The following is a 20,687-nucleotide window of genomic DNA, read 5'->3' on the forward strand; positions in this document are numbered from 1 at the left end:
GAGTGCTGGGAAGGGGTCCCAGCACTCCGGCAGCGACCATAGACCCCGCCGATCCACGCCTCTCCCTGTCATAACTCACCTGGATTCCAGTCATAGTTCCGGACCGAGTGTCTGAAGAAGGGTCCCAAGTCAAGTGTCTAATGACTTATCACAATAAAACACTCTTGCCAACTGACTCTTGCAATGAGTGTCCTCTGAGTGAATTTTGACAAACCCGACCCCTTCCGTCGCTTCTTGCACTAGAGCAATACGTGGAAACAGACCCTTCAGCCCAACTTGCCAATGCTGACCAATATGCCCCATCTACACTAGTCCCACCTCCCTTGCGTTTTGCCCACTTCTCTCTAAATCATATATATAGCATCACACGCTTCCAATCCCAGTCGTGGAGACATCGGTCTCGTTGTAGGACACTGATCTCTCTTTTTATTCTGGATTTTAAATCATGTATTGTGTTTTTGTATATAATTTATGATGCTCTTATAAGTAATATACTAAGCTTGTATATGTATTTTGTGGTGTGTTCATACGCAATGTATTTTATGTAACGTCGTCTCTTGTCTGAACCTTGAGTCTGATATAAAGTTTCATTACATATAGAAAGAATGCGTGGCATTTCGGGTCGAAACTCTTCTTCAGACTGATGTCAGGAGAGAGGGAGATACATAAACGTCACCCATTCCATCGCTCCAGAGATGCTGCCTGTCCCGCACAGTTACTCCAGCATTTTGTGTCTATCTTCGGTTTAAACCAGCATCTGCAGTTCCTTCCTATCTATTAATGTTTGCAATGCCTTGAATTATTAATTGTTTTTTTTTTGCCAATTTGCTAACTTTGACACAGTCGCCACCATGTGCTCTGATAACAAACTGCAGGTTATTTTTCTTACATGCCACTTTCACATCTGCTACCAGCACAGATGTCCAACACCAACTCTGGAACTCCGGCTGGGCTGGAGTTCCAGAGCCCTGGTTTCAGGGGGCAAATTTGACCCGCCGATTGGTAATTTGACTGCGGAAGTCCTGATGAGGTCGAGAGCGGATGCCACATCTGGCCTAGGTACCACATTTTCGGGGGACTTCCAGGAGGAGATTTCAAGTGTGCTCTCAAATTTCATCCGGATTGGAGGAGGTGCCGGACCATCAGTTGCTGGAAAATCAGTGGTGGACCCGTGCTTCACTAGTTAGTGCCTAAAGATGATTCATATTAACATTAGTTTTTTTCATCACCCTGGAGATTAGCTGGGTTTCAATGGCAGTAGATAGTAGGTCTCTTAATTTATTTTTATTCCGCCAGGGGTAATGCAATTAGTTAATAGGTGCCCTGATATCATGTCATGTGTCATGTTACATATAATTGCAAGGCATTCTTAATTTTTTTTAAACAATTTATTTAGGACAAGGTTTACCACATTATAAATCAACTGCATAATACTGTGAGATACTGTCTCATCCTGGATTGGTTTGCTTAGGATGCTGACAAATTGGAATTCAGCTTTCATCACTGATTGCTTAGTTTAGTTTAGTTAAGAGATACACCACGGAAACAGGCCCTTCGGCCCACCGTGTCCACGCCGACCATCGAACACACGTTCACACTAGTTTGCTATTATCCCACTTTCACATCCACTCCCTACACACTAGGGGGCAATTTACAGAGGTCAATTCACCTACAAAATCTGCACGTCTTTGAGATTTGGGAGGAAACTGGTGGAATCCCACGTGGTCACAGGGAAAAATGTGCAAGCTCTGTACAGACAGCACCCGAGGTCGGGATTAAAGCTGACTTTTGATGCTCTGAGATAGCAGTTCTACCAGCTGCACCACTGTGCCGCCCATAACAACAATTACAACAAACTAATAACCAAGATTACACAGAATTACAACAGTTGATTGCAACAGTATCTTGTAGTCAGTCAAATTTGACCCATCAGCCAAACATTAGATTATTCAACCATCGCAAAAGAACGACTTTCTTCCCCAAGGGACTACTCTGGAACATTAGTCAGCTATACATTGGCATGTTTCATCATTATCTTCAAAGACAAGAGCACATACGTTATCTGAAGAAGGGTCTTGACCCGAAACGTCACCTATCCATGTTCTCCAGAGATGCTGCCTGACCTGCCGAGTAACTTCAGCACTTTGTGACTTTTCTTGGAAACAAAGTTTTGCAGTTCCTTGCATCAGCATCTCTGATGGATGTGGATAGATGATGTTTTGGGCCGAGACCCTTCTTCAGACTCATTAGATAGGTGACATTATAGGTCAGGAGCTTTCTTCAAACTCATGGATGGACAATGTTTCAGGTTGGGACCCTTCTTCAAACTCATGATATGTAAACCCCAACTTTATATTTCACACCTCCTCTTCTTATCTGACACCCTTTTGTCTCCTTTTCACCTCCATCCTTTGTCACTTACTTCACCCATCTTTCTATCAACCCACTTCCACACTTGTATCCACCTATCATTTGCCAAGGCTTGCCCCACCTCCAACTACCTTTTCCAGCTTTCTCCCCCTCCCTCCCCCATTCAAATCAGTCTGAGGAGTAGTCCTAACTCAACATATCACCTTTCTATTCCCTCCCTAGATGCTGCCTGACCCGCTGAGTTCCTCTAGCCTACTTATGTTCCTTAGGTTTAGAGATACAGCTCGAAAACAGGTCCTTCTGTCCACCATGTTTGCACTGACTAGCAATCACCCCCGACACTAATTCTATCCTACATACCAGGAACTATTTACGGAAGCCATTTAACCTATAATCTGTGTGTCTTTGGTACGTGGGAGGAATCCCGAACAACTAGGGGAAACCTATGTGGTCACAGGGAAAACGTACAAACTCCGTACAGACAGCACCAGTAGTCAGGAATGAGCCCGGGTCTCTGGCGCTGGGGGGCAGCAACTCTACCCCTGCACCACTGTGCCGCACATTAATTTCAACCCTGTGATGTGTCTTAGACACTTGCATGCTGCATTATCCAGAGGACCAGTTCATATACACTTCAGGATCACACAGCACAGGGTGGTCAGAATCATCAATCCATAAACATCAGGCTATCCAGAGCTCAGGGGATATGGAAATGTGACTGGGAAGTTCTGGGGATAGAGAGGTTCAGTACATTAGGTCAACTCCCCCATCGCTCGAATTGGTGCTTTTTGACATCAAGAAAGGAAACTGGATTCCTATTGACCTTATGAGCAGTATGTTACTGCAGTGTATCATCGTGCATGCGAAGACAAGCCAGAAGGAATATCCAAACACTTCAGTGTATGTCTTGAAGACAAAGCTTTCTTCTTTGTAATTTGCAATTTTCTCAGACAGACGATGAATCTTCACTTCGGAGGTAAACAGTATCATCACCATAAAACCACACGAACCTAAATTGGAAAAAGAGAACCAGGCCCGTGTTAAAATAATACTTGAAAGGAAAAGAGAGTCTGTCTCATAGAGGCATGGAATCACACAGCGTGGAAACAGGCCCTTCGACTGAATTTGCCCATGCCGACCATCTACACTAGTACCACTTGCCTGTGTTTAGCCCATATCCCTCTAAACCCTCAATCCAGTGTACCTGTCCAAAAGCATTTTAAATGCTGTAATAGTACCTGCTTCAACTACTTTCTCCGGCAGCTTGTTCCATATACCTACCACCCTTGGTGGAAATAAAGTTGTCCCTCAGGTTCCAATTAAATCTTTCCCCTCTTCACCTTAAACCTATTCTTGACTTTAACCTTGTCCTTTTACCATCTGGACACCCGCAGCATTGGCTGCGGAGGGTTGAGGTCCCGACCACGGGGGAAAATGGAGGAGGACTGGCCAATGTTTGTGCCTTCCACCACAGTGATGAATGCTGTGGTGGATGTTTGTGTTAAATTTTTATTGTGTTTGTGTGTTCTTTATCATTGTACCGCTGCTGGGAAATTAATTTCACTTGCACTTTATGTGCAATGTGACGAATAAAACTGTATTGTATTGTATTGTCCTCTGGATCTCGATTCCTATACTCTGGGTAAAATAAACTGCACTTACCCAGTCTATTCCTCTCATGGTCTTATCCACCTCCATAAGATAGCCCCTCATCCTCCTGCGCTCCAAGGAATAAAGTCCTAGCCTGCTCAACCTCTCCCTATAGCTCAGGACCTCGAGTCCTGGCAACATCCTAGTAAATCTTCTCTGCACCGTTTCCAGCTCGACAACATCTTTCCTGTAACAGGATGTCCGAAACAGAACACAATAGTCTAAATATGGCCGCATAACAGTGAAGGAAATATGTTTCAGCACATATTTATATTTTAGAGAAGTTCAGAACATTCTTTTATTTTCATTCTATTTTTTTGAAACAGGAGGTTAAGTGTCCTTTTTCAAAGTAAAACTTCATACAACATGTTCGTGAGGCCACATTTGGAGTATTGTGTTCTGTTTTGGTCACCCTGCTGCAGCAAGGATGTTGTTAAGAGTGTTAAGAGTGCAGAGGAGATTTACGAGGATGTTGCCTGGTCTTGAGAGGCTGAGCTATAGGGAGAGGTTGATCAGGCTTGGGCTTTATTCCTTGGAGGTTGAAGGATGATTTCATAGAGGTGTACACGATCATGAGGCGTATAGGTAGGGTGAATGCGCCCCGAGCAGGGGAATCAAGAACCAGAGGACATAGGCTTAAGGTGAGAGGGGAAAGATTTAATAAGAACCCGAGGGACAATGTTCTTTACACAGAGGGTGGTGGGTACATGGAATGAGCTGTCAGAGGAAGTAGTTGAGGCAGGTGCTATAATAACATTTAAAAGGCATTTGGATACATGGATAGGAAATGTTTAGAGGGATATAGGCCAAACACAGGCAGGTTGGCATGGGCTAGTGTGGAGGTTGGCATGGGCGTTGGGCCGAAGGGCCTGTTTCCATGTGGTATGACTATAATTCTAGGACCTTCATTCAGAGAGTGATTCCATGTTCTCTTTCTTGATGTTGGGGTCAGACACTTCAGGTCTCCTCTGGGAACGAGCCCTTTTATCCGTATGGACCAAAGACGAGAACGAGTTTGGATTCAGCAAATATCAATAAACGCTCACAGGGATTATAAAACTAAAACATCTTGGGGTGAATATGTAATGTGCTGACTGTAAATGTGATTGCCATTACAGAAACTGAAAGAGACAAAAACAAATTCACACCAGATAACCTACCAATAAGATACCGAACTAATAAAAAACAATATAACTTACCTTGATATAAGAGACCTTGTAACAATATTTCTTACCAATGTACCAAAAAAACAATAACTTATCAAGATACCAAAATCTTACCAAGATACCTTTTGCTTCTGTTGCTTGCTACCCAGTCAGCAGCAAGACAATACATCGAGCTATTCACAGTGTACAGATACATGATAAGGGAATAATGTTTGGTGCAAGATGAAGCCATCAAAGATCGTCTGAGGGTCTCTAATGTGGTAGATGGTAGTTCAGGACTTCGCTCTAGTTGCGGTAGGATGGTTCAGTTGCCTGATTACAGTTGGGAAGTAACTGTCCCTGAAACTGGAGGCCCTTCAACCCAGCTAGCCCATGCTGACCAGCAATTACCCATGAACTAGTTCTACCCTACACACTAGGGACAATTTACACTTTTAACAAAGCCAATTGAACAAGAAACCTGTACGGAATGTGGGAGCAAACCGGAGAACCAGGAGAAAACCTGGTGGGGGCCTGGAATGCATTGTCAGGGGTAGTGGTGGAGGCAGATGGGAAAGTGGCGTTTACGAGGCTTTTAGACAGGCACATGAAAGAGCAGAGAGATATGGATTATGTATTTTAAGGCAGAGATTGATAGATAGCTGATTGGTAAGCATGTGTAGGTTTATAATGAGAAGGCAGGAGAATGGGGTTGAGAGGGAAAGATACATCGGCCATGATTGAATGGCAGAGTAGACTCGATGGGCCAAATGGCCTACATCTGCTCCTATGACTTATGAACATGTAAAGGCAGATTAAATCAGTTTAACTTGGCATCATGTTCAGCCCAAACATTGTGGGCTGAAGGGCCCGTTCTTGTTTTATATCCCATGTTCTAAAGGGACTGTCCCACTTTCACAAACTAATTCACGACCTCTGCCGAGTTTTCCCTTGACTCATACTCGCAGCATAGTCGTCACAAGGTCGTAGGAGGTCGTAGGTAGGTCGTGATGCTAATCGTAGGTACTCGTGGCATCAAGTAGGTCGGGGCGTTTTTCTAGCTTGATGAAAAATGTCCACGAGTAAAAAAGGTTGTGAATTAGGTCGTGAAAGTGGGACACGCCCTCAAGTCATTTGTGGTATTGTTGTGTTTACCAACAAATTTCAGCTACATCACTGCCACTCATTGCTGCAAAAGGCTCAGTACTGTGGATCTGAACAACATGAGTGATTTTATTACCATGTGAAGTGGCAATAGTGTCAATTTCCCAATGAAGTGGCGCACTGGTGTGGTGTCTCAAGTAGCTTTCATGGAATGTACTCAAAGAGAGAGACAAATTGAGTGGTTTATATAACATTATCAGGCCAAAAACATTTGCAGATGTTGTAAATCACTTTGACCAATTTAGCACTTGGTTAAATGTGTATCTTTCATGGGGTTTTAAGGGATAAGACAAAATAATTAATTTATTTCCAATCCGATGACACACAATCAACCACTTGTTATCTCCAAATCAACTGGAGAGGTTTTCAAATTCAATCATGTCATTTTTTTTGGGTGTTACTCAATTCACTTGGAGTGCAAAATGTGATCAGCAATTTTCAGCTCAGAGATACAGCATAGAAACAGACCATCGATCACCCCGTACACTAGCTCTACGTTATCCCACTTTCGCATCCCACACGCTAGGGGGATTTACACTACAGGGTACAAAAATACAGAGGCCAATTAACCTGCAAAACTGTACGTCTTTGGGATGTGGAAGGAAACCGGGGCACCCAGTGGAAACCCACGTGCACACAGGGAGAACGTGCAAACTCTACATGGGCAGCATCTGAGGTGAGGATCGAACCCAGGTCTCTGGCACTGTGAAGCAGTAGTTCTACTGCTGAGCCACTGGACCACTTTTGTACAATTCAGAATTGGATCCATCTGGGTTTGACCTGGTTGACAATTGTCAGGCAACGTATGCGTTACCTCGGTTGCGAGCTTGAAGCCTTCACACCTGCTGAAGAAAGCATGTACATCGCCTGGCAAAGGGAGCACCATTTTATTGATCCCCAAGGTACTTACATGCAATGGCATTCCAGAGGTACAAGCCCACAGGACCATGGAGGGTCTCGTAAGGTCTTCCAAAAGCATTGAACATGAAGAATCCAGTGGCCACCAGCGCAAACACAATGGCTGCTGCAGCAAACAGTAGAACCAGTACGTGAAGTCCTGCAGGTATGCCGTCCAAAAGGGTTGGAAAAACTGCAAAAGAGACACCATGTGTTTAGGGAGCTGTATTGTTTTATTCCCTTCTCGATTGTGCGGGTACATATGCTGCTGAGTTCATTGTACAGATATCCAAATCAAATTTACACCCCCAATGCCTGAAAGATGAAAGAAACTGTCTCAGGGTATCATGGTGGCGCAGCGGTAGAGTTTCTGCCTTACAGCACTTGCAGCACCGGAGACCCGGGTTCGATCCTGACTACGGGAGTTGTCTGTACGGAGTTTGTACGCACTCCCGGTGACTGCGTGGGTTTTCTCCGAGATCTTCGGTTTCCTCCCACATTCCAAAGATATACAGGTTTGTAAGTTAATTAGTTTGGTATAAAATGTAAATTGTCCCAAGTGTGTGTGTAGGATAGTATTAGTGTGTGGGGATCGTTGGTCGGTGCGGACTCGGTGGGCCGAAGGGCCTGTTTCTGGGCTGTATCTCTAAACTAAACTAAAACTAAACGTACTCAATTTCAATCATTCTATGAATCAATTATTCAATTCAATGATTCAATGATACTTTATTGTAACATGTACCAGTAAAATGTTTTGCTTTGCATACAACCCGGTAAAATCATACAGCCAACCTCACCCAGGCAGTTTACAAGTGTCACCACGTTTTGGCACCGACAAAGTTATAACATTTCATTAAAGAGTCCTATCTACTGCCTACCGCCACTCGTGGTATATCGTATATCAAAAGTATAAAGTAATGTAAATCCAACAATTTATAACGACGTAGCTAACAAATATCCCTCCAAGCACCTTCAAGAAGCTGAAAGGCATTGAATTCCCTTAACTCATTCACTTTGCAAATGTAGAACATGTGTTTAAAGATAATTACAGCCTTTCCCAAGGCAGCAGGTGGCTTTTGGAGATGAATCAGTGACCCAGAAGGAGACTCAGAAGAGCAGCATTTACTATCAGCTGTTAATTAACCGTGACACGTCGTTCTTTTTAAAGTGACTGCTTGTCCATTTTTCTCCTCGTCTGGCAAATAATCTCCCCAGTTTTAGTTTAGTTTGGTTTGGAAATACAGCGTGGAAACAGGCTCTTCAGCCACCGAGTCTGCGCCGACCAGCGATCCCCGCTCAGCACTAACACTATCCTAGACACACTAGGGACAATTTACAAATTTACCAAGCCAATTAGCCTTCAAACCTGTACGTATTTGGAGTGTGGGAGGAAACCTGGGAGGAAATGTGGGAGGAAATCTTCTCTGCACCCTTTCTGGCTTTACCAACATATTTCCCGTAACAGGATGAACAATACTGAACACAATACTCCAAATGTAGACTCAGCAATGTCTTGTACAACAATTCTTAAGGCAGAGATAGGTAGATTATTGATAAGTACGGGTGTCAAGAGTTATGGGGAGAAGGCAGGAGAATGGGGTTAGAAGGAAGAGATAGATCAGCAATGATTGAATGGTGGAGTAGACTTGATGGTCCAAATGGCCTAATTCTGCTCCTATCACTTATGGCCTTATAACAGTAACAAAACCTCACAATTTCACTTTTGTTGCCATGTATTTCCAGTGTTTTTGGTTGAATTTCAGATCACCAGTACCTGCTTTATTTTGTTTATGAATGGCTAGTCCAGTGGGCTCAGTCAGTCACGCAGTGCTGTTTGTGGAAACGTCCCATGTACAAACTGTCTGGCTCGACTCCAAGATGAATGAATAGACCAAATTCACTTCAAGTCTCATTGGGTGCAGAGGGCTTTGGCAAGTCTTTGTTTTTGCAGTGCCTCCACCTAAAGGGCGGCACAGTGGTGCAGCGGTAGAGTTGCTGCCTTACAGCATCAGTGACCTGGGTTCGATCCAGACCCCGGGTGCTGTCTGTACGGAGTTTGTGCATTCTCCCTGTGACCACGTGGGATTTCTCCGGGTGCTCCGGTTTCCTCCTACACTCCAAAGACATACAGGTTTGTAGGTTGATTAGCTTCTGTAAATTGTCCCTAGTGTGTAGGATAGAAACATAGAAAATAGATGCAGGAGTAGGCCATTCGGCCCTTCGAGCCTGCACTGCCATTCAATGTGATCATGGCTGATCATCCAACTCAGTATCCTGTACCTGTTTTCTCTCCATACCCCCTGATCCCTTTAGCCACAAGGGCCACATCTAACTCCCTCTTAAATATAGCCAATGACTGATCTCAACTACATTCTGTGGCGGAGAATTTCAGAGATTCACCACTCTCTGTGTAAAAAATGTTTTTCTCATCTCAGTCCTAAAAGATTTCCCCTTTATCCTTAAACTGTGACCCCTTGTTCTGGACTTCCCCAACATCGGGAACAATCTTCCTGCGTCTAGCCTGTCCAACCCCTTAAGAATTTTGTAAGTTTCTATAAGATCCCCCCTCAATCTTCTAAATTCTAGCGAGTACAAGCCAAGTCTATCCAGGACTAGTATACGGGTGAACACTGGTTGGCGCGTACTCAGTCGGCCCACGGGCCTGTTTCTATGCTGCTTCTCTAAATGAAACTAAATAAAATATATTAGCAAGAGGGCGCTTTATTGCATGTTACAAATTCATCTGTTGGTACCGTCTTGCTGAGCCGTCCACTTGTCAAAAATACAACTTAACTTCCTTATTAATTATTTTAATGAACTCAACCTTTATTCACAAGCCATGTCAGATTCAGTGAAATGCCATAATTCAGGCACTGAATTACTGGGCTGCATTTAAATTCACGGATGAAAACACAATATGAATGGCAAAGGAAATGAAGCAGCAAACATTAATGGAGGGCAGAGCTGGCTGTAGATGAAATGTAATTTCTGCTCAGCTGCTGTAGGAGGTACTTCTTTCTAAACTGTTTATCTGAAATCTGGAAAATAGTGAGAATCTAAAGCAAACTGGCGTCATATACGAATGGTGAATGTTAATGGATGACAGGCCCAAAAAAAGATTGTGATTTTCCTGGCCTTTACAGCAAATTCCATTCTCTCAACATGTCCACTGTAAATGTATAATAACCTTCATTACTTTTAGCTTTTGGAGATGCAGTGGAAACAGGCCCTTCAGCCCACCGAGTCCGTACCGACCACTGATCACCTCAGTCACTAGCACTATCCTACACACTAGGGACAATTTACAATTTTCAGAAGCCAATTAAACTACAAACTTGAAAATGGGCACAAATTGCTGGAGTAACTCAATGGGTGGGTAGCATCTGTGGGGAAAAGGAATAGGCGACGTTTCAGGTCTCAACCCGAAGTGTCACCTATCCCTTTTCCCCAGGGATGCTGCCTGACCCGCTGAGTTACTCCAGTATTTTGTGTCTATTTTCGGTGTAAACCTGCATCTGCTGCTTCTTCCCTTACAACCTGTAAACCTGTACGTCTTTTGAGTGTGGAAGGTAATTGGAATTGGAATTGGAAATTCCAGTTTAGAATGGCAACATCACAAACTGAGCTAAAACACAAATTGTGGATTCTCTAATTCAGAATTCATATGTGTATCGTTCATAAGTTGATAGGTTATGGGAGCTGATTTAGGCCATTTGTCCCACAAAATGTGCTCCACCATTCAATCATGGCTGATCTATCTTTCCCTCTCAACCCCATTCTCCTGCCTTCCCTCCATAAGCCTGACACCTTTATGCCCCTGTCCCTTAGGAAACCTGAACGGAAACCTCTGGAGACTTTGCGCCCCACCCAAGGTTTCCGTGAGGTTGCAGGTGGTTGCCGGAGGTTGCAGGTAGTGGAAGCAGGTAGGGAGACTGACAAAAACCTCTGGAAACCGCACGGAAACCTTGGGTGGGGCACAAAGTCTCCAGAGATTTCCGTTCAGGTTTCCTAAGTGGGACAGGGGCATTACTAATCAAGAACCTATCAATTCCCACCTTAAAAATATCCATTGGCTTGGCTTCCACAGCCATCTGTGGCAACAAATTCCACAGATTCACCACCCTTTGACTAAAGATATTCCTCCTCATTTCCTTTCTAAAAGTACGTCCTGTTATTCTGAGTCTATGCCCTCTGGTCTTAGACTCTTCCACTAATGCAAACATCCTCTCCACATTCCCTCTATCCAGGCCTTTCACTATTCAGTATGTTTCAATGAGGCCCCCCCATATCCTTCTGAACTTAAGGAGTAGTTATTTTTAAGCGAGAAAATACTTTAATGCAATGTAAAATCCATGTGGGATGGAAAGTGAGATGTTGTACAAGAGCAACTATGAACGAACATGAATATAATAATCTGAATATCCAATCTTTATCTACCTGCTGGCAAGGTGGATCGATGAAACCAATTTGGAATATTGGTCTCATCCCATATGAATTGGTCTCAAATCAACTTAAAAATAGATATAAAAGGTGCTTCAAATCACTTGGAACATACAAATTCTGCACAGACAGCAGTTGTCAGGATCGAACCCGGAACCCAATGCCGATGTCTATGTTTCTGACCAGATTAAATAATTGAAAACATCCATTCCCCCACCAATTCACGATGACTTGGCTAATCTGGAGGGAACGCATGTTCACGGATTGCACGACCCCACTGATTTCCTCTGAGACGTTAGTTAGCCAATTCATAAATTTTGAGTGACGCTTCCTCTACGTTGAAAAACCATTAAGCTGGCCCTGGGGATCTGACAACAAGCAGTAAATTCAGCATCTTGTTTATGCACATCCAAACCTGATATCCTTTGACTGCCAGCAGCACTACATCACCCCAAAGGGAATAGCTGCCCCCAAGTGATATGAATTTCAATCACTCATTAACGCGTGCCTGACAGGTTCAATGCAATCCATAGGCCAATTTGGTAGCTACAATTTACAGAGATTTGTGCCTTGTAAACCATCCTGTTTTTTTCCCAATTATTCTTCCAACTTAATGATGTGATATAACAGCTGTCAATACATTATTTTACTGAGAGCAATTGTAATCTAAAGGAATGGTCCTTATTGATTAAGGAATTGGATTTTTTAATTGGTATACTAAGCATACTTTTATACGAAAGCTTTGTCTAATACATTAACCCCTCGCTATAATGGACCATGGGCAGGGGAGGGGAGGATGGTATCCGTTATTGTTGATTACCTGCTATAACCGAGTGAGGGGGTAAAAGTTTAAGCCAAGGCCTGGAGGAAAGATATTCGCTGTTGGGGAGGGAAGGTGGTGGGGTGGGGTGGAGAGCCGCAGAACTCCTAGCCCCACACGCCGCCTCCCTGCTGCTCCCTCTCTCCACAACCGGAAACTCCCGCTATGTGGCGCCAGCTCGGTGGGTAACTGGTGGATGTAAGGGGCCGTGTAACGGGAACCTCGGTCCACTATAACTGAAATCTACTACACAGAGGTCCGTTATTGAGAGGGTTTACTGTATTCAGAGAATTGACAACACAGATACAGACTCTTTTGGCCACCTTTCCCCAAGCTGATTGTGATGCCTATCCACACCAAATGTAGACAGAAGTGAAATTGCACACACTTTGATGAAGATTTGAAAGACATTTGGGCAGGTACAGAGATTCAAGAATCAGAGGACAGAGATGATAGGCAATAGACAATAGACAATAGGTGCAGGAGTAGGCCATTCGGCCCATCATGCCAGCAGTGCCATTCAATGTGATCATGGCTGATCATCCCCAATCAGTACCCCGTTTCTGCCTTCTCCCCATATCCCCTGACTCCAATATCTTTAGAGCCCTTTCTAGCTCTCTCTTGAAAGTATCCAGAGAACCGGCCTCCACCACCCTTTGAGGCAGAGAATTCCACAGACTCACAACTCTCTCCTGTGAGAAAAAGTGTTTCCTCGTCTCTGTTCTAAATGTTCTACCCCTTAATCTTAAACTGTGGCCCCTGGTTCTGGACTGCCCCAACATGGGGAACATGTTTCCTGCCTCTAGCGTGTCCAAACCCTTAATGATCTAATATGTTTCAATAAGCCACCCTCTCATCCTTCTAAACTCCAGATTTACAAGCCCAGCCGCTCCATTCTCTCAGCATATGACAATCCCGCCATCCCGGGAATTAACCTTGTAAACCTACGCTGCACTCCCTCAATAGCAAGAATGTCCTTCCTCAAATTAGGGGACCAAAACTGCACACAATACTCCAGGTGTGGTCTCACTAGGGCTCTGTACAACTGCAGAAGGATCTCTTTGCACCTATACGATGTAAGGTGAAAGGGGAAAAATTTAATAGGAATCTGAGGGGCAACTTTTTCACACAGAAAGTGGGGGGTCTATGCAACAAGCTGCCATAGGGAGTGGTTGAGGCAGAAATTATAACAATATTTAAAAGGCATTCAGACAGGTACAAGGATAGAAAAGGTTTAGAAATATATGAGCCAAACGCAGACAGGTATAACGAGAGTGGACGTACCATGGGCAAGCTGGGCTGGAAGACTGTTTCTGTGCTGCATGACTCTATGATTATGACAGGAAAGGTTTAAAGGGACAAGGGTCAAACACAGACAGGTGGGACTACTGGAGATGGAACACCTTTGTCAGCATGGGTAAGTTGGGCCGAAGGGCCTATTTCCATGAAACATGATTCTACAATAGGAAAGGTTTAGAGGGATATGGGCCAAACAAGGCCAGGTAGGGCTAGAGTAGATGGGGCATGTTTGCCAGCATGGACATGTTGGACCAAAGGGCCTGTTTCCATGCTGTACGGCTCGATGACTCCGATGGCATTATCCATGTCTGAATTCAGTTTGTGATGTTTGTTGAGGATCTACTCACCCTGATTAGTATCATGCTTTTGTACAGAGTGCTCCCAATCCATTATAGACAGTTGCCTGTACCATAAACTGTTCATAAATTTAATTTAGTTTAGTTTAGAGATACAGCATGGAAACAGGCCCTTCGACCCACTGAGTCCGTGCTGACCAGCGATCACCCGTACTCCAGCACTATCCTATACACTAGGGACAATTTACACTTTTAGCGAGGCCATTTAACCAACAAACCTGTATGCCTTTGCAGTGTGGGGCGAAACCACAGCATCCGGAGGAAACCCATGCAGGTCACAGGGAGAATGTACAAACTTGGTACAGACAGCACCCGTAGTCAGGATCGAACCAGGGTCTCTGGCGCTGTAAGGCAGCAACTCTGCACCACTGTGCCGCGCCCAAAATATATCATCCATAAATCACAGGCGAGCTGTCAGTTTGGCTTAGAAAGAGAACAAGGAAGATGCGTTTGTGAAACAACCAATTTGTTTAGTGAGGACATTGAGAGCAGCTTTAGGTGATGGAACTGGGGCATGTTGTGGTACTGAAGAGTAAGCAGTGTAAATAAAGGTGTGAATGTACAACATAGTCCCGGTATAACACAGGAACAGGCTCTTCGGCCCAGAGTGTCTGCTCCAAACATGATCCCAAGTTAAACTAATCTCCTTTGTCTGCACATGATCTACATCCCTCCATTCCCTGCATATCCACGTACCTATCTATAAGCCTTTTAAATGCCACTATTGTATCTGCCTCCACCACCCCTGGCAGCACATTCCAGGCATCCAGCACTCTTTGTGTAAACAGGGCTGCCAACTCTCACGCTTTGAGCGTGACACTCACGCATTTCAGCCAATTCTCACGCCCTCATGCTGAAGACAGAATTCTCACGCTGACAGGCTGTCTTCAGTCCCTGCACAGCAAAGACCCTATAGCGGAGCTATGGGATCTTTGCTGCACAGTTTGTCTCTTTGTGCCACATGATAGTGATCTGCATGGATTGGGGAAGCGCGTCGGTCCCGGGCAGCGGGTGTCAGCGCTTTTGTGCGCCGTCTGTGAGCGCTGTGCTTCCGGCTGCCAAGGCAACCTCGCTCCCTCCCTCCCTCCTGCCCTTCAACTCACACGGCAGCACTAACGCCGCCAATCCACGCTACACCGTGCCCACCAGACGGCCGGGGAAAGAGAGGGAGGGGAGAAAGAGAGAGAGAAAGAAAAAAAGGGAGGGATGGAGGAAAAGAGAGACAGGGGGAGGGAATGTAGTAAGGGGATTGAAGGAAGGGAAGGAGAAAGGGAAGAAAGAGGAAGCGTGAGGAAAATGAGGGAGGGTGAGGAAAGAGAGGGAGGGGGAGGATGGATGGGGGGGGGAAGGAAAGGTGTGTGTGTGTCTGTTTCCCTGTGTGTGTCTCCTTGTGTGTGTGTGTGCCTTTCTGTGTGTATCTCCCTGTGTGTGTGTGCGTCTGTGTGTGTCTCCCTGTGTGTGTGTGTGTGTGTGTGTGTGTGTCTTCCCGTGTGTGTGTGTGTGTCTCCCTGTGTGTGTGTGTGTGTGTGTGTCTTGTGTGTGTGTGTGTGTGTGTGGGCTGTGTCTCCCTGTGTGTGTGTGTGTCTCCCCGTGTGTGTGTGTGTGTGCATGTGTGTGTGTGTGTGTGTGTCTCCCCATGTGTGTGTCTGTCTGTCTCCCTGTGTGTGTATGTCTGTCTCCCTGTGTGTGTGTCTGTCTCCCTGTGTGTGTGTGTGTGTGTGTGTGTGTGTCTGATTCCCTGTGTATGTGTGTCTGTCTCCTCGTGTGTGTGTGTGTGTGTCTGATTCCCTGTGTATGTGTGTCTGTCTCCCTGAGTGTGTGTGTGTGTGTCTGTCTCCCTGTGTGTGTGTGTCTGTCTGTGTGTGTGTGTGTGTGTGTGTGTGTGTGTCTCCCTGTGTGTGTGTGTGTTCCTTTGTGTATGTGTCTCCCTGTGCGTCTGTTGTCATATCCTGGCCTTAGACAGGGCTGCAAACTCTCACACTTTGAGCGTGAGAGTCACGCATTTCAGCCAATTCTCACGCTGATGACAGAATTCTCACGCTGTCTTCAGTCCCTGCACAGTTTGTCTTTTTGCGCCACATCACAACGATCTGTGCAGTCTGGGGAGGCGCATCAGTTGGCGGCTGTGAGTGACGTCGCATCTCTTCTCTTCTCTTCTTTCTTGGTTGGATGTGCAGCCGCCGACAACATGAAGCAGCCGGAGATAAAACTAACCAGGTGAATCGGTTGTAAAACATGGGGAGGACCACAATGAGGCCAAACATCTAGGACAGGGTTCGGCAACCTACGGCACACGGGCTGAATCCGGCCCGTAACCCGTAAAACCACGTTTTTTTTCAATTCGTTTTCGCAGGGTCGGGGCAGGCGAGCCGACATGAGAACTGCAGCCAGTCCCTGGGACGCGAGCTGATCTGGGAACGGCAGCCAGTCCTTGGGCACGCAGAATGCAACTTGATCATTATTGACAAATTGTGCCAGCCATGTACATGTTGTATAACTCTGACTCTATGAAGATCTGAATGGGCTTAGAATTACCATTTAAGCAAAATTGCCCCCACTTTCCCCATTTTGATTCTTGAGATTAATGTCCCTTTGCTCTGTTAACAGCGTTAACGTACTTATGAGGTTGAGTCAGGAAAGGGAACATGTTATTTCTTTTTAGTTTGTTTAATTTGTTAGTTGATTGTTGAGTGCCATCATTTTTGAAATGGTCTTAAAGTAACTTAACTGTTATAAAGCAGTAATAAGTGATTATTGTCCAAACAATTGGAACTTGCATAAAATGTTTGCATTATTAGCAGGACTGCCAACTCATACACATTGAGCGTAAGACTCACGCATTTCACAAAATTCTCATGCTCTCACGCTGATGACAAAATTTCTCACGCTCAAATATCTGCGGGTGCTGAAAGTTCAAAATAAAGCAAAAATTGTTTTAGAGATGAGTAAAAACCATGAGGGGAATATCAGGTGAATGCATAGTCTTTTTCCCAGGATATGTGATTCAAGCACTAGAGGGGATTGGTTTAAAGCAGGGCTATCAAACTATCAGCACCAACCCCCCTCCCCCTAACCCCCTGAGGCACGACACACACCTCCCACCCTCACCTCCGGCGGCTCTATGTCCGTCGACCGCTCTGTCCACACCCCATGGAGTTTTAACCCCGGCCCGGAGCCAGGAGCGGACCGGGTGAGTGCCGCCTCAGGGAGCCTACTATGGGCTCACACTCGCATCCCCTCCCACACCCTCCCCCCCTCGGTTGCTACGCTCCCTCGCAATTTCTCACTCTCAACTCTCACCCAATGTTGGCACCCCTGTGTAAAAGACTTGCCCCGCACATCTCCTTTAAGCTTTGCCCTTCTCACCTTAAAGCTATGCCCTTGAGTCTTTGACATTTCCACCCAGGGTAAATGTTTTGGTCTATTCTGATCTGACTGTGTGTGGTTAATTAAAGTCCTCCTAGGTCATTTACCACCATTCTACCCTGTCCACCACAAGTCCAAACTTAAAAAAAAGCTCTTGGACCTCATCTAGATACAAGGAACTGTAGATGCTGGTTTACAAAAAAAGACACAATGTGCTGGAGTGTCTCAATGGATCAGGCAGCATCATTGGAGAACATCAGAACATGTTTTGGGTCGGGAACTTACTTCAGACAGTCTGAAGAAGGGTCCCGACCCAAAACATCACCAATCCATGTTCCCCGGAGATGCTGTCTGACCTGCTGAATTACTCATGCACTCCTCTTTGTAAACCGGCACCTGCAGTTCTTTGTTTCTCCCATACTTGTTGATTTTCTATGTTTTCTATGCACCACATATGTAACATGAAAATAATCTTCATTTAATTGAACTTTCATCATGGATTTTAATCTCACATTAATTGGGATCCTGAAATGGATCTCAATGATAGATAATAATTTACCTTTGTTCAAGATGGAACTGCAGATGCTGGAGAATCGAAGGTAGACAAAATTGCTGGAGAAACTCAGCGGGTGCGGCAGCATCTATGGAGCGAAGGAAATAGGCAACTGAAGAAGGAGTTTGGCCCGAAACGTTGCCTATTTCCTTCGCTCCATAGTTTCGCTATTTCCTTCGCTGAGTTTCTCCAGCAATTTTGTCTACCAATAATTTCCCTTTAATGTTTGCATCCCATTTGGTCAAAGATGCTCCAAGACTGATCATTGCACTAAATAGCCGTGGACTCAGCAGCTAACCAAAATTTCCCATTTTTATAATGTTTGAGTTCAGGAATTTTAATACATTTTGGAACTACAATCATCAATTTCCTTTCCCTCCTATAAAACTAGAGTTGTAGCATCATACAGCATAGAAACAGGCCCTTCGGCCCGACTTGCCCACAGCGACCAACATGTCCCACCTGCCTGCATTTATTTGGCCCTTATCCCTCTAAATGTATCCTATCCACGTATTTGTCTAAATGTTTTGTACAGAGAAATATTTTCTCTAAATATTCCAATAAGCTGAGGTATCCACAACCCAGAGGTATGAAGGTTCGATTCTCCAGCATCTGCAGTTCCCTCTTAAACCCAGAGGTATGAATATTGATTTATCTAACCAGGCACCCTTGCATCCATTCTCTCTCTGCCCCTCCCCCACCCTAGTCGTGCTACTAAATTCACTGTCATCCTGCTGAATTTCACTGATTGTATCACTCGTTATCACCTTCCCCAAGCCAACAATGGACCGTTGTGGGCTCCACCTTTCCTTATCATTGTTGCTGGCTTTAATTTGTCCTTTCATTAATTTGTTCTATGTACCTTTTCACATCTCTCGTTTCCCTCTCCCCTGACTCTCAGTCTGAAGAAGGGTCTCGACCCGAAACGTCACCTATTCGTTTTCTCCAGAGATGCTGCCTGACCCGCTGAGTTACTCCAGCTTTTTGTGTCTATATGTTGTGGTATCCATAAATACACGTGTTTGGTGTCATATTCTAAGAGGTTTCCACGCTAAGACAATTGTCAGACGAGTTAAGCGCGGACGCACCGAGTCATCGTATCCCCGATTGTACAGGACAAGTAGTACAGGTACTCACAGGTAATTTGGAAGTGTCGCCCGCCGAGACCACATTCTCGGAGTCTCTGGCCGTGGAACATGCCGTAACTGATGGCCCCAATGAATTTGTGTAGCTCTGCTCCCGAGGCGTTGACAAGTTGCACGCCGGTCTTACACAGCAAGGTTCCTTCGACCCAGGACTGAGTGCCCAGAGCCACCAGGGCGGTCAAAACAGAGGCGAAGCTCAATAAAGCCCCTCCGGTGAAAATCACCCGCTTTTGCCTATTGGCCATCTCACCCCTCGCCTGCAAACTTTCCTAAACTTGTCACTTTACAGTTTAATCCTCAACTGTATCGAATATCGAGCTCCCTCTCAGTCCGCTACAAGAAGTCATTGGAAGAACATCTTTAAGCTGCTGGGTGGATGATGGAACAATTCAATAGCCCAGCTAAATTGTGCTGCTTGCAGACTTTCTAAACGAGTTTGCTGTCGCTAATTGTCCACAAGATCTCCCGACCTTCACGGGGTAACAACAAGAAGGGTTCAGGTTACATCGAGAAACCTCTCTCGTGTAATGTGACCATGTCGCTTTGTCCCTGCCTCCTCCCCGTCCTACTTTGCTACGAATCTGATTGGACCAGTGGACCAGAATAGAGAGCCCTCCTCATTTCCACAAGAAATATATCAAGCGTCAAGATTATCTGTCAAACCATCCATGGGGAAAGGAGCAATTAACATCTTACTCGCTGCAGCTTTGCAGGCACGGTAATGCAACCACACAATTAATACAAGAAACATAAATGCAATAAATGAAGATACAAAGTGTCTTTGATGTCTTGGGCGTCATGGTGCCGCAGCGGTAGTGTTGCTGCCTCACAGGGCCGGGTTCGATCCTGCATTTGTACCTTCTCCCTGTGAGTGACCGCATTGGTTTTCTCCGGGTGCCCCGGTTTCCTCCCACACTCCAAAAACATGCCGTTTGTAGGTTAATTGGCTTCGGTGACAATTGTAAATTGTCCCTAGTGTGTAGTGTACGGGGAGATCGCTAGTCGGTGTGGACCCGGCTGGCCGAAGGGCCAGTTTCCGAGCTGTATCTATAAAACTCTTGAAATGCCTAAAAACGGAGCAAAGTTAAACTGGTGCATCTTCAGATGATCTTCAGCAAAGAGAATCCTCAGCTATGGGCTAATCCTTGAATTGTGTAATTTTAGTGGGGGGAAAAGGACGCAATGTCCTGGAGTAACTTGACCCGGGTCAAGTAGCATCTTTGGAGACCATGGACAGATGATGCTTCAGGTCTGGATCCTTCTTCAGTCTGAAGAAGGGTTCTGACCTGCAACATCACCTCTCCATGTTCTCCAGCGATGCTGCCTGACCCACTGAGTTACTCCAGCACTTTGAGCATTTTTGTTGTAAACCAGCATCTGCAGTTCCTTTGTCTCATAATTTTAGTGGTGTTTTCAGTGGTGTGTGTCAAAGGAACACTCGTGACTCACTCGGTGGAGCTGTGGGTAGAACTGCACCTCACA

At 45.2% G+C, this 20,687-nt stretch overlaps 1 protein-coding gene across 2 annotated transcripts; it reads right to left on the reverse strand.

Moving 5' to 3' along the window:
- Positions 1-22: 22 nt before the first annotated feature.
- clrn1 (clarin 1) lies at positions 23-20,383 on the reverse strand. 2 transcript variants are annotated; one of them, XR_008724552.1, is made up of 4 exons: positions 19,198-20,383; positions 7,240-7,419; positions 2,317-3,380; positions 23-2,274 (listed from the first exon to the last, which is right to left on the reverse strand). XR_008724552.1 is itself a non-coding variant. In XM_055645734.1 (3 exons), the coding sequence occupies exons 1-3, from the start codon at positions 19,448-19,450 to the stop codon at positions 3,115-3,117; spliced, it is 699 nt and encodes a 232-aa protein (XP_055501709.1). In that variant the 5' UTR covers positions 19,451-20,383; the 3' UTR covers positions 23-3,114. The 2 variants fall into 2 exon arrangements, 1 of the variants encoding a protein (XP_055501709.1); XM_055645734.1 differs by having other exon boundaries at positions 23-3,380.
- Between the last annotated feature and the right edge of the window lie 304 nt (positions 20,384-20,687).

Source organism: Leucoraja erinacea, chromosome 14 (assembly GCF_028641065.1).
Source record: "Leucoraja erinacea ecotype New England chromosome 14, Leri_hhj_1, whole genome shotgun sequence".
In the NCBI taxonomy this organism is placed as follows: Eukaryota; Metazoa; Chordata; class Chondrichthyes; order Rajiformes; family Rajidae; genus Leucoraja; species Leucoraja erinaceus.

Coding starts and splice junctions, on each gene's coding strand:
- clrn1 (XM_055645734.1), bottom strand. CDS start 19,450: ATGGCCAATAGGCAAAAGCGGGTGATTTTCACCGGAGGGGCTTTATTG. Junction 7,420..19,197: donor GCGACACTTCCAAATTACCT/GTGAGTACCTGT, acceptor TCTCTTTTGCAG/TTTTTCCAACCCTTTTGGAC. Junction 3,381..7,239: donor CCTCTGGAATGCCATTGCAT/GTAAGTACCTTG, acceptor TTTCCAATTTAG/GTTCGTGTGGTTTTATGGTG.